The sequence below is a fragment of the Puma concolor genome, chromosome F2 (assembly GCF_028749965.1).
Source record: "Puma concolor isolate L17-30 chromosome F2, mPumCon1.1.hap2, whole genome shotgun sequence".
Taxonomy (NCBI): domain Eukaryota; kingdom Metazoa; phylum Chordata; class Mammalia; order Carnivora; family Felidae; genus Puma; species Puma concolor.
The window spans coordinates 988,752-1,001,107 of NC_141684.1; the positions used below are offsets into that span (position 1 = coordinate 988,752).

The 12,356-nt window shown below is 62.3% G+C and overlaps 1 protein-coding gene across 1 annotated transcript in view; it reads right to left on the reverse strand.

The window, feature by feature from the left end:
* IQANK1 (IQ motif and ankyrin repeat containing 1) overlaps positions 1–12,356 on the reverse strand; it is a 24,056-nt gene continuing 11,700 nt past the window's right edge. The window contains 11 exon segments of the mRNA XM_086694998.1: positions 1–372; positions 435–569; positions 643–744; positions 870–979; positions 1,181–1,270; positions 1,413–1,649; positions 2,150–2,275; positions 2,323–2,514; positions 2,601–2,765; positions 2,895–2,966; positions 2,968–3,029. Coding sequence (XP_086551124.1) covers positions 57–372; positions 435–569; positions 643–744; positions 870–979; positions 1,181–1,270; positions 1,413–1,649; positions 2,150–2,275; positions 2,323–2,514; positions 2,601–2,765; positions 2,895–2,966; positions 2,968–3,029 — 1,607 coding nt within the window. The 3' untranslated portion in view covers positions 1–56.

Genomic DNA, 12,356 nt, shown 5'->3' on the forward strand with positions numbered 1-12,356 from the left:
TACGGTCCTGGGGGTCACGGCCCCGCATCCCGGGGCCGACTTTATTGGGCCGGGCGCTAGAGGCCCCCGCGGGGCAGCTGCACGCGCACCGGGAGCAGCACCCGCAGCTGCTCCTCCGACGGCCGCTGAGCCCTGGTGACTAAGAGAAGGCGGAAGTGCCGCAGGCGCGCCTCCTGGAACCCGGCGGGGCCGTCCTCGGGGCCGTCCTCGGGGCCGTCGGCCGGCCGCACCAGCGACAGGTACCGCTCCCGCTCCAGGAGCCCGCGGCCCAGCAGCTCCTGCGCCAGGCCGGGCTGCACCGCCTCCAGCTGCTGCCGCACGGCGGGGAACAGGTCCACGTCGCGCAGGTCGAACACCAGCGGCTTCCCGTACCTGCGGGGCAGGCGGGTGGGTGAGGGGCCGGCGGAGGGGCCCCTGCCCTCGGCCCACCTTACCTGAGCGCCCCCAGCAGCGCCAGCCGGATCCTCTGCGGCCGCAAGTGGTCCGGGTTCACCGCGTCCACGTAGTTGGTGTCCTGGTAGCGCAGGAAGGTGGCTGCCTGGCCCGAAGGGTCGATGACAAGAGGCCACCTGGGAGCGGCCACCGGGTCACCGCCGTCCACCCAAACCCTCCGCTCGCCGTCACCCAACCCAGGTTATTGACCTGCCATCCGCGCGGATGCGGTCGCCCACATCCTTCGTTAGTATGTCGTGCAGCTCAGTGACCTGGCACTTCAGCCCCGGGGCCGCCGCTGCCTCCTCCTCCTCCCCCCCCCCCCCCCCCCCCCCCCCCCGTGGGGTCTCAGGATGGTGGCGGCAGCGAGGCAGGAGGACCCAACGCCCCCACCCCCCACTCGCCCAGGAGTGGGCCCCGCCCCCCAGCCCCGCCCACCCTCCTGGGTCTGCTCCCGCAGCTCCAGCCTGGCCATGGCCAGCGTCTCCTCTGCCTTCTGGGCCTCCAGACGTAGCCTGTCCACTTGGGCCTCCGCGTCCTTGATGGCCTGGAGGAGGGGCCCCACTCCGCTCAGAGCATGGCTTTACACCTCCACACAGGGCGCCCCATACACCCAAGGAGGGGACAGCGGGCCCCCTTCCACCCCGGAGGCCGCTGCTGGAAGGTGACACCCCTCGTTGGGGGGGGGGGGGAGGGAGGGAGGAGACCCCTGCCCCAGAGCCCCAGGCCGGAGAGGGAGAAAGCCCACCTGCAGCGTGAGCTCAGTGCGGCCCAGGCGCGTCCCTTCACACTTGTGCTCCGTGATCCTCTGGTTGAGCTCACGGTAGGCCTGCTGCAGCTGGGCGGGAGGGCCCCGGGGAGGCCGGCCTGGAGCCCTGCAAACCGGCTCAGCGCCTCCCAGCGCGCCTCCCGGGGCCAGCAGCCTGCAGGGCGCCTCCCTGCCCGCCCCCAGGCTTCCCATCGGCCAGGCTCCCCCTCACCTCTCTGTGGCGCCGCCGCCCTTCCTTAGCCAGCTGCGGCACTCGGGACTTCAGGCTGGTGGGGGAGGGGACAGCCCGCTCAGAGCCGCCCCCTGCCGCCACCCCCACCCTCCCCCGGCCGCGCCGCTCGGCCTGTGCCTCCTCCTGCCGCTCGGCCTCCATGCTCTGCAGCATGGCCTCAGTGAGGCCTAGGTCCCAGGACCTCAGCACACTAACCACGGCATCCAGGGAGGCCACCTAGTGACAGACGACGCCGGTGACGAGCTCAGCACGTGTGTCCTGTGTTCTGCCTGGCCTGGGAGGAGGCTCGGTTACTCTCCCGTTTAGAGAAAAGCGTGCAGCTGTCACAGCTCACCCTCCGAGGGCCCCCGAAGCCCTGACCGTCGTGGTGCAGCTCCCCCCACAGACTGGGACCGCCGAGGGTCCTCCGGGCCTCCCTCCCAAGACCAAGCAGGTCTCTTTTTCCCACCCCCACCCCCAGTCCCTCCTCCCTCCCCAGGCCCCCTGCAGACGCAGGCGTCCACTGCCCGGGCCACCCTTGGCACTGAGGGTTCCAGGCCTCGGTTCCCGTTCTTGGCTGTCCGCAGGACACCGCCCGCGCCCCCCTAGTCTCAAGCCTCCCCCTAGTCTCAAGCCCTCCAGGGGCCAGGGCCACACCCCCACACCCCCACCCCCCCACCCCCCCCCGACGGCCGAGGAGGGCGGTGCGAGGCGGTGCTCCAGCCGCGCTCACACACCTGCTCGGGGGTGCTACCGTCTTCTGCGTACACCCGGGGGTCGGCTCCGAGCTCCAGGAGCGCCTCCACAGCCTCCAGGTGCCCCCCGAAGGCCGCCCGGTACAGCGGCGTCCGGCCGTAGGCGCCCTTCGCGAGGGGCTCCTGAGCGAGGCCCGGGGGCCACGGGCGCCCACCTTGCTGTTGGGGCTGGCGCCCTGCTCCGCCAGCAGCCGGATGGCCAGGGCCTGCCCGCCGGCCGCCGCCTGCGACAGCGGCGTGTTCCCGCCGCGGTCCTCGCTCTCCACCAGGGCCACGCGCCCCCGCCGCCGCAGCGCCAACCCCGCCTCGTCGTGGCCCACGCCCTCGCGAGTCAGCAGCTCGTCCACCTGCGCGCGGGCCCGCGGTCACCGCGCGGGCCCCGGGGGCGCCCCGACCCCGGCCCTCGCCCCGCCCCCCGCCTCCCGCCTCCCACCTCCCGCAGGACCGCCTTGATCTCGCCCAGGTCCCCGGCGAAGGCCGCCTCCCGCAGCCGCGCCCCGCGCTGTCGATCCTCCCGCCGCCGCCGCTCGGCCGCCTCCTCCGCCTCCCGCCGCCTTCGCGCCGCCTCCTGCTCCCTCCGCACCAGGGCCACGAAGGCCTGCGGGCAGACCCGCACCGAGGAGTCGCGCGCCCCGGGTCACAGGCCGGCCCGCGGTCACACCCCAGCTGTGCAGAGTTCCCGCCACTGGGATCGGACCTCCGGGCCCAGCCAGCCCGGCCGCCTCACCTCCCTCTCCAGCCCTTCAACGCGCTGCAGGTAGTTGCGGTGCTCCTGCCGGCGGCGGGCCAGGGCCCTTCGGGGCCAGGAGCTGCCGGAGCGCACACTGGATGATCGTGGCCGCTCGATCCTCGGCGGCGGGCCCTGGGGGTGGAGAGAGGGCTCGGGGCTCCTGGTCCCCTCCAAGCCGCGGTCACGCAGCCGCTGGGACCCCAACACCAGGCGTGCCAGACCTCCAGGTTCACCCCACCAAAGGACAGAAATGTTCTAAAATCTGCAAACACAGGGGCACCTGGCCGGCTTGGTTGGTAGAGCAGTGACTCTCCATCTCAGGGTTGTAAGTCCCAGCCGCATGTGGGGTGTAGAGGTCACTTCAAAATAAAATCTTTAAAATGGGCAAATGTGGCTGCTCGGGAATAATACGCTGGCCGAGAGCAGAGGTGGAGGAGGACCCACAGGCAAGAGTAGAGTTAAGCCCCCAACTCCTGACCTGCCCCACCCCAGACACAGCTGGGACCCCCAGAGACCCCCGCTGCGGAAGACCAGCCGGAGAAGCTAGTAGGCGCCGGAGGAATGGTGAGAAACATGGCCTCGGGCGGAGAAGCCCCCACGTGCCCCCCACAGGCCCCGCCTGGGCATGCAGGGGCTGGGCAGGGCGGACACAAGCCCACGGGGACTCGGAAGAGGGAGCCCAAGGTGCCTGCAGCCCGAGCTGCAGGCCCCACGCAGCCTCCGTGGGGGGCTATGCACCCCGCAGGGAGCACGGGAACCCGACCCGCAGACCCGCACTGGACGAGGGTCCGCACCCCGTGCCCTGGCCCCCTGCCCACCTGAGGTCGGGTGGGTTCACCTCTCTGGGCCTCCGCGTCCCTTTCTGCAAAACGGGGTAACCGTGACGGTGACACCCCACGGGGCCCCTGCGGGCTCCCAAAAGTTACTCAGTGCTCGGCACGTGCTCCTGGAGTCGTGTGCCAGAGCGGCAGGGCGGTAGCCGCGCCTGAGTGTGGCAGGGCCACCGCAGCACGACCTCGCGGAGTCGGGCCACGAAGGCCGCTCACCCAAAGCGCCCGGAGCCGGAGCCGCGGAAGAGCCTGAGAGGGACTCGGTGCGACAAGGAGTCGAGGGGCGGGGACAGCGAGTGAGGCCGGGCGGCCAGAAAGCTGGTGCAGCGGAAAGTGGACAAGCGGAGACAGCGTAGAAAGGGAGGCGAGAACAATGAAACGTGAGGGTTATTCGAGTCTCCGGAGGTCTCCCCATTGTGGTCTCCGCGTTCCAGAGATAAAACACCAACGGATCTCCTGACTGGAGTCTACGGGTGACGAGAAAAACGTACCGGGAAACGGACCTCTGGCATCAGGCGCACCGCAACTAGGTCGTTGAACCTTCAAACAACAGCCAGAAAGTTCTTCGAGCCTCCGGATCGAAAGAGAAGCCGACCTGGGCTTCTCCTAAGACGCTTCCCGGCCACAGGAAAGGTCACGGGTCAGGGACATGGTGTCCACAAAACCGGAGGGAAAAGAGAAGCTGAAGATCCACAGGGACTCTTCTCCCGGTGGCCGAGCGGGGCGTTCGGACCGACAGACGGGAGGACAGCATGACTGCCTCGCAGGTACGAGTGGAAGGGGGGAGGGGGAGCGGCCGCCCCGGGAAGGGGGCCACAGACCCAGCGGGGCGCCGGGCAACTCGCGGCGCCAGGGGGACAGAACCCGCATGTGATCCGGAGCGCGCCCGCAAGGCTTTGGGCTGAGGCTCCGCTAATGGAAATACAGAAGGCGATTTGGGAGCCGCACAGGAAGAAAAGGACCCGTTGCTTCCCTGAAACGCAAATGTCAGTGAGCGCCCCCATCTTACGTGGCGCCACGCTGGGCGGGAACCCTGAAGGAGCCGGTCTTGGGGACGCGGAACAGAAGCCCCAGCAAACCAATCAGTCCTTGACGGGATCCAGATCTGGAGCCGCCCCCGCCCACCCCACCCCCCCCACACACAGACACCTGACGCCTGCCCGAGACCGAACAAATGGGCCTTGCAGGAGGATGGTGCTGCCCAGGGCTTTGGCACGTTCCAGAATGTTTTGTGTGCCACGTACCAAAATCATCAGGCAAATGAAGAAACACCATCTTACTGAAAAAGAAAATGATGAACAACAGAAATAAACCCAGATAGAGCAAATAAGGAGTTCTTGGACGCGGACCTCATGTCTGAGTGACACGTTCTCAGAATTAGAGACAAATTAAAAAGCTTTGGGACACCTGGGTGGCTCCGTCTGTTCAGCGTCCAACTTCGGCTCCGGTCATGAGCCCCGCGTCCGGCTCTGTGCCGACAGCTCGGAACCTGGAGCCTGCTCCAGATTCTGTGTCTCCCTCTCTCTGCCCCTCCCCCAGTCTCACTCCCTCTCTCAAAAATAAATAACATTAAAAAGCAATTTTTTTCAACATTAAAAAAAAAGGGGGTGCGCCTGGGTGGCTCCGTCGGGTGAGCGTCCGACTTCCGCTCAGGTCATGGCCTCACGGTTCGTGGGTTCCGGCCCCGGGTTGGGCTCTGTGCTGACAGGGCAGAGCCTATTTGGAATTCTCTCTCTTCCCCTCTCTGCGCCTCCCCTGCTCACGCTTTCTCCCTCTCTCCCAAAATAAATAAACTTAATAAAAACAATTGGGGCAGAGAACTGGAAACGACAATAATAAAGAACTAAATGGGAATGTGAGAAGGTAAAGATTCAAAACCTGAAGTTGAGAGTTCAGTGAGCAAGCTCAATGAGGTATCAGACGCGGCTGAAAACAGAACAAAACTGGAAGCAAGACACACGGAGACACCGGGTTAGAGGCGCAGGGGCCAGAGGACAGGCCTGGCACGCGCGCAACTCGAGTCGCAAGCTGAAGGGACAGGGAGGAGGTAGCAACATTCGGAGAAAACTTTTCAAAACTAACAAAAGACGTGGAAAACAAGCAGGGGCTCACACCCACAGCACGCCACGGTAAAACCGCTAAAAACTAAAGACAGCGAGAAAAGTCTTCAAATTAAAGGAAAAAAGGTCAATTACCTTCAAACGGATAAAGAAAAAATTAAGGCAAAACAAACACGCCTTTGGACACACAAAAGGGCCTCAGCAGCCGCAGAGCAGCCCAGCAGGGGTGCGGGCAGGGGCAGGGACAGGGTCCACGGAGAGAACGCACGTGCAGGGGAGATGCTCCCCAGACAGCGCTGCCGTCGCAAACACAGCTCAGTTAGGACACGCACAACACCGGGGCATGTGCCCAGAGGAGGGCAGGGGTAGTTCAAAGTGCCGAGGTCCGCGCCATGTCAGGATGGGGGACAGTCCCACCGGACTTGAAGACTCCAGGACAGGTGACCGCGGCAGGATTAGTATAGAAACACTGGCAGGCACGCCTGGGGTGGCGCCCAGCAGTTTGGGCCCCGTGTCGGCCCCCTCCTGGAACAGGGGTGCCGTCCGTGTGGCGCAGGCTGTGGGCACTGCGCCCCGTGGCTACCCCACGCTCTACAGGGCTCCCCCTTGGCAGACGGGGATCGCTGTTGTGGGCCCCGCGAGAAGGCCACGGGGAGGCACACGCACACGCCCGGGCCGCAGGAGTGCAACACGGCACACGCGAGCTGTCTTCCGTTACTGAGTTTGTGGCCGTTTGTCAAGGCAGCAACAGAAAACACAAAGTTATGCCCAACTGCGAGTGGTAAGTAAAGTCTAAGGCAACAGGCGTCTCTGGAGCTAAAGAACATTCCAGAAGGGGAGGGAGCAGTCTGCCAGGCAGTATGACTCTTACAAAGACGTCCACCTCTGCTGACAAGGCCTCAAAATGCACCGAGCAAAACTATGAAGAGCAGCCGATGAATCTAAAATGGCACTAGGGGGGCGCCCGGGGGCTCAGTCGGTGAAGCGTCCGACTTCGGCTCAGGTCATGATCTCGCGGTTCACGGGTTCGAGCCCCGCGTCGGGCTCTGTGCTGACGGCTCAGTCTGGAACCTCCTTCGGATTCTGTGTCTCCCTCTCTCTGCTCCTCCCCCGCTCACTCTCTGTCTCTCAAAACTGAATAAACGTTAATAAATAAAATCATAACGTGTGTAACGACACAGGAAACGTCTATTTTACGGCTAACACTCTGCCTGGCCGACATGTTGAAAATGCAGGACCCAGTCACCACCGAACCCCGTCACCGCGGGACTCTGTCACCACTGAACCCTGTTGACAGGGAGCACGGGGCAGGCCGGGGCCCAGCACAAGCTAGCACCTCCCCCCCCATCGTGGGTTATGTGGGACATTCCTCAGGCCCTCCCGGCTGCCCAAGGACAAAGGAGAGGAAAGGAAACCAAGGCTTAACCGATAGAGATCACAGTCCTGCAGGGCCTGAGTCTCCAAGTAAATTCCAGGTAAAAGGCAGTCTTCTCAACGGCCTCATCTCTAGAAACTCCCTCCTGCCTCAGGGCTAATGCTTTGCTAGAGGGAAAAACCACCTCAGCTCGACACTAGCTGGGCCTCCAGGAATCTCGAATCCTCTTTAGGATGTGGAAATCCCTTCAAGAAACTTCCTCTTGAGGTCATCCCCCCCCCCCCCACCACCGACCGACCGACTGACCGCACAGTATACCGAGCAGTCACTCTGCACGACCCCAGGGCAGCTCTCCCTGCCCTCGGGTCCTGGCCCCGGACTTTACTAAAATCACCTTCTTGGGGCGCCTGGGTGGCGCAGTCGGTTAAGCGTCCGACTTCAGCCAGGTCACGATCTCGCGGTCCGTGAGTTCGAGCCCCGCGTCAGGCTCTGGGCTGATGGCTCAGAGCCTGGAGCCTGTTTCCGATTCTGTGTCTCCCTCTCTCTCTGCCCCTCCCCCGTTCATGCTCTGTCTCTCTCTGTCCCAAAAATAAATAAACGTTGAAAAAAAAAAAATTAAAAAAAAAAAAAATCACCTTCTTGCACCAAAGACGACTTCCAGGATTCCTTCTTGGCAGTGGGCTCCGGACCCCCCACCGTCACCCCCAAACCTCATCACCTGTCACCACGGTTAAGGTTAAGATCAAATAAGGAAAAATCAAGTAGGGATACCCATACATTTAGAAATTCTGAAGTACGTTTTACAATAAGCCGCGTGTCAGAGGACAAAACACGAGGAAAACGATAAAGTACGTGGAAGCAAATGTTCACGGCGCGCGTGGGTCCCGCCGCGCGGTCAGAGGGTGCAGAGCGCTATCCGAGGGCGATGCCTCCTCCGTGGGTCGGGCCGCGCGGCAGAGCCCGAGCGGGGAGTAAGCTTTTGCCATTTGAAACCAAGAAACTTGTTCCTGAAGACCCGGCCCATCTGACCGATTCAGAAGCAGGCGGCAGACGTTCAGACTGAACCGTGTGGCCCGGGCTTCGGGCCGAGGCGGGGGGGCGCGCAGAGGACGCCCTCTGGGACACACGAGGCACCGCGTGAACTTGTGGCGCCAGGGGGCCAGGCGGGAGCACACGTTGGCAGCGCGCCCCTGGCTGGTTTTGACCAAGACGAGCTCAGAGTACGAGGGGCTGTTTTGCAAGTAGAGGGGGAAAGCGGGCAAGTCCACGCTTCGAGGACCAACCACCTGGATGGAAACGGTAGCTCTTTCAAATCCCAAATAGCGCGGGGACGTTTGAGGGGACGTTTGAGGGACACGCGCAGTGAGAACTCAGCCCCGCGTCGAGGACAGAGCCACGGGCAGGGCCGGGTCTGGGGAGTCCTCTCCTGTGACTGGGCACGACCCTCCCATCGGCCCCGGTAAACTCCAGGCAGCCACGATTAACGACAGGGATGAAAGCCAGCGAGGGGAGGCGAGACAGGGAGACGGACCCCGCCGGCCAGGGCTCCCGGCGCGCGAAGTCGTCCGGAGCCGCACAGGGGGCCGGGGCGGGGGGCAAACAACTGGACATCACGCGTGTCCACGCTGCCTCGTTCCGAACGGCGGGGCACGTGGGTGATTTGTTGCTTTTTCCTTTGATTTTCTGGCACGGCTTCAAATTTGTATGAGTGCGTGGGCTTGGGGGTGCCATCTCATAGTCGTGCACCTGTCCTGCACGGCTGGGACCATCGGCTGTGGACGTCCCTCCGGCCGGCGCCCCCCGACGGCTGGTGCTTCTCTCTCTATCCTCCCATCGCCAGAAGGTCCGATCGGAAGAACACGGACGCTTCAAGAATTACGGGGTCCTCGAGAGAGAGCGACGCGCTATGAACACCCCTAAGTCCCCAGATGGAGGCCTCAGGGGCTGTCCGAGAACTTGTTAAAACGACCTCTTGTATCTCACAGACGCAGGACAGGCAGATAAGCACCAACTGCAGGCTCGGTCGTGTGCGTCGGAAAACCACCACCACCGTCCCCACCTGCTTCACGGGGTTTTGGCTTTGATTCTTTGTATTTGTTAGTCGGATACAAAATACTTAGGGCAGGGTCTCTCCCGCGGTGAGCATGCGATAAGTGTGACGATCAGTGTCCTCATCGTCACTGTTACTGTACGAAAAGCCAAGTGGGAGAGCCGTGAACTTCCTACCAGAAGAGCCAATCAAAGAAAAGGTAGCAAAATTAAGAGGATGTACAGATTCACGGCACAGTGGAGGAACTAAGTTCTTCAGTTTTCGTACCGCAGCAGACGGACAGTTTGTGGACAGTGACTAAGTGATGGTGAGCTTAATCAGAAGCTCACTTCAATCGCACCTGCTGCTCCAGACGCGCCGTCCCATTAATGGAACCAATCAAGGCAGCACTTAGCACCTGTCATGGCTGCGACTATTAACCCGGTCAATGTCTGTCCTAGCCCGGGAAACATCGGCCACAAGTGGCTACTTCAGTGCAGTGACAAAAACCCAGTTGTCCGGGGGCACCTGGTGGGCTCAGTCAGTGGAGCGTGTGGCTCTTGATCCCGGGGTCATGAGTTCGAGCCCCACCCTGGATGTAAAGATTACTTAAATAAACTTTAAAAAGAAAACATTCGGGGCGCCTGGGTGGCTCAGTCAGTCAGGCGTCCGACTTCGGCTCAGGTCACGATCTCGTGGTTTGTAGGTTCGAGCCCCCGCGTCGGGCTCTGTGCTGACAGCTCAGAGCCTGGAGCCTCCTTTGGATTCTGTGTCTCCCTCTCTCTCTGCCCCTCCCCTGCTCACACTCTATCTCTCTCTCTCAAAAATAAATAAACATTAAAACAATTTTAAACAATGAGAAATGAAAAAAATAAAAAAAGTTCTTCTGGGTTGTCACTCCTGTTACTTTTAGCACACAACTGTTCAAAGCGACAGACATATTTCAAAATTTGGAGGTACGATCGCAGAACATAAATACACAAGTGGTGCGAGCAAGCAGAAAGGTAGTGAAATAGAATTTGCATGAGACTAGCCAATGAGCCCAGCATCTCTCCCGCCCCTGCCGCAGGCCTTGGAAAAGGAGCCTGATGAAGTAACCAGAGACGCAGGCAGGGACGCCCCTGCAGGGGCCCATCATCCCGGGTCCCCCCACCCCACCCCTGCCTCCGTGCGGGTGCAGCGAAGGCGTTCCAGGCTCTGACTTCTGGGGAGGTGACAACTGAAGCGAGTCTTGCACGCGTCCTGAGTGTGGGGTCTGGGACGGCCACCCTTCCGAAATCTAGGCGGCCCTCGGCAGCCCGCAGGTGCCCCGAGGCCGGGCCTCCGCTGCCCACTCAGAGGCGGAAGCCCAGCTCTTGGGGGCCCGCCGCTGGGCTCCTGGCCTGCACAGCCGCCCAGGTACCGGCCTCCCACAAGCTCCTGAGCTCGGGCCGTCCCCTCGACAGCCCCTTGCCCGCCCAGGGAAGATGGCCACTTCTGAGGCTTATTTCTGTGAGCTTCCGTGGTCCCTTCCTGATTTTTTAGACTCCCAACAGCTGTTCAACCAACTGTCCTATTAAAGTCTGTCTTTTGATTTTAGCAGGTTTCTGTTTCCTGGAGGGCATTCTGACGGGGACAGTAGCTGGTACCAGAACAGACCCTAAAAGATACAATCACACAAGCAGTTTGGTCCTGCTCTCATCTTCGACCATGGTACCGAGCTCCTGGCCAGCAGGGAGGGAGGTGCCCGTGACCCGTGGCAAGAAGCGGCGAACCAGACCGGCACCTGTGCTCGAACCGGAGGCCTGGATGCCTTCGGGGGGGACCCTGCAGCCCATCGCAGTCAACCCGCCTCCAAGCTCCCCAACGGCCCCGTTTGCGAGGGGGACTCGGCCCCGGAGGAAGGGCGGGGGCCAGAATTCGGACCAAGCACCGGGGCCCCAAAACACCACCGTGGTCCTCTAGTGACAGCGGGGGCTTCTCGTGGACAGGAGATGGTGGAACTGGGGCGCAAGAGGGGGGCCGAGGGCAGGAGGAGGGAGAAGGGGCTTGCTCTCCCCCGTCTGCTGCGCATCCTCACACCGCCCCGGCCACGCAGCGGCTTCCGCGTCAGAGGAGGCCGGTCTTCTGAACCAGGCGGCGGCCTCCACTGAAGCAGCCGCCCTGAGAGGCGAGGCCCCCGTGACCTCTCACCGCACCCGGCCCATAATCAGAGCCAGGGGTCCGAGCAGACGGGCGGGGAAGTGCAAGCCGGCTCCAGGAAGAAATAGCCGGCTTTCAAAAAACTCTTTTTTGCAGCAAACGGTCGATGTGAGTCTACAAAGCCTCCGCCTGGCTGGGATCCTTGGGCACCCCCTGCGCTAAAACAGTAAGAAGGACACTTGTGGGGACGCCTGGGCGGCTCGGTCAGTTAAGCCTGCCCGGGATTCTCTCGCTCTCGGCCCCTCCCCCACTGGTGCTCTGTCTCTCTCTCTCAAAATAAATACACTCGAAAAGAAAAAAGAAAGAAGAGGGGTGTCTGGGTGGCTCAGCTGAGCTTCCGACTCTTGACTTTGGCTCGGGTGGTGATCTTGCGGTTCATGGGTTTGGGCCCCGCGGTGGGTGCTGGCGGCTTGGAGCCTGCCTGGGATTCTCTCTCTCTCTCTCTCTCTCTCTCTCTCTCTCTCTCTCCCTCCCTCCCTCCCTCCCCCGCTCTCTCACTCAAAAAATAAACAAGCTCATTTTAAAAATTACTTTAAAAAGACAAAAGGAAGAAAGACACTTGTGAGTGACTGCGGAGCTCAGTGGCGACTCCGAGGGGAATGACCAGTTTCTGGAAGAGAAGAGGTTAAGTGGCTGCAGCACGCCGTCGTGACAGGCAGAAGGCAGAGTGGTGGTCAGGGCGCTCTGACGTGCGACGGGACACGTGGGCAGTGTGCGGGGCACCGTTCGATCTGTAAAGTCAGAATAACCCCAGGCTCTGCCGAGCAGATATCTGACGTCAGCCATCACAGTCGCCCGCGGTCCCAGACCAGCGCCAAAGTCAAAGGCGGAGCCGCTCTCGGAGGAGGACCCAGCCACAAGCTCTGTCCCAACACCGAATACTCTCGCAGTCCTTCCTCAGAGGGGTCCGTGGCCCTGTAGCTGAATGAAGCGCACACTGGGCAAAGGGGGGCGGGGTGTAGACCTTCAGAGGACCCCCGGGGG